This window comes from Camelina sativa, unplaced genomic scaffold, assembly GCF_000633955.1.
Source record: "Camelina sativa cultivar DH55 unplaced genomic scaffold, Cs unpScaffold26153, whole genome shotgun sequence".
NCBI classification, from domain to species: domain Eukaryota; kingdom Viridiplantae; phylum Streptophyta; class Magnoliopsida; order Brassicales; family Brassicaceae; genus Camelina; species Camelina sativa.
The window spans coordinates 1-246 of NW_010947123.1; the positions used below are offsets into that span (position 1 = coordinate 1).

At 45.5% G+C, this 246-nt stretch overlaps 1 protein-coding gene across 1 annotated transcript; it reads right to left on the minus strand.

Moving 5' to 3' along the window:
* Positions 1-3: 3 nt before the first annotated feature.
* LOC109132137 (auxin-induced protein 15A-like) lies at positions 4-243 on the minus strand (the record flags this gene model as incomplete). The annotated part of the gene is made up of 1 exon (XM_019243240.1): positions 4-243. A coding segment is annotated over one exon (240 nt), but the record flags the coding sequence as incomplete, so codon positions are not given.
* Positions 244-246: the final 3 nt, after the last annotated feature.

Below are 246 nucleotides of genomic sequence, written 5' to 3' on the forward strand. Positions count from 1 at the left end.
TTAACATCCAATCATGGATGTTAGAGAGCGGAAAACAACTTCTTCACAAGGAATAGTGAGTCCCATGTCATGATTGAACCCAAACTCTTCCTCTGCCTGTTGAAGCAAACTCTTGAACTTGGGATGAGTCAAGAAGGAGATGGGTACGATGTAACGGCTCCTCTTTTCGCCTACATAGACGGCAAAATGACCCTTTGGTACGTCAACAGGCAGGCCATCCTCGTCATAGCATTGATTCTTGGCCAA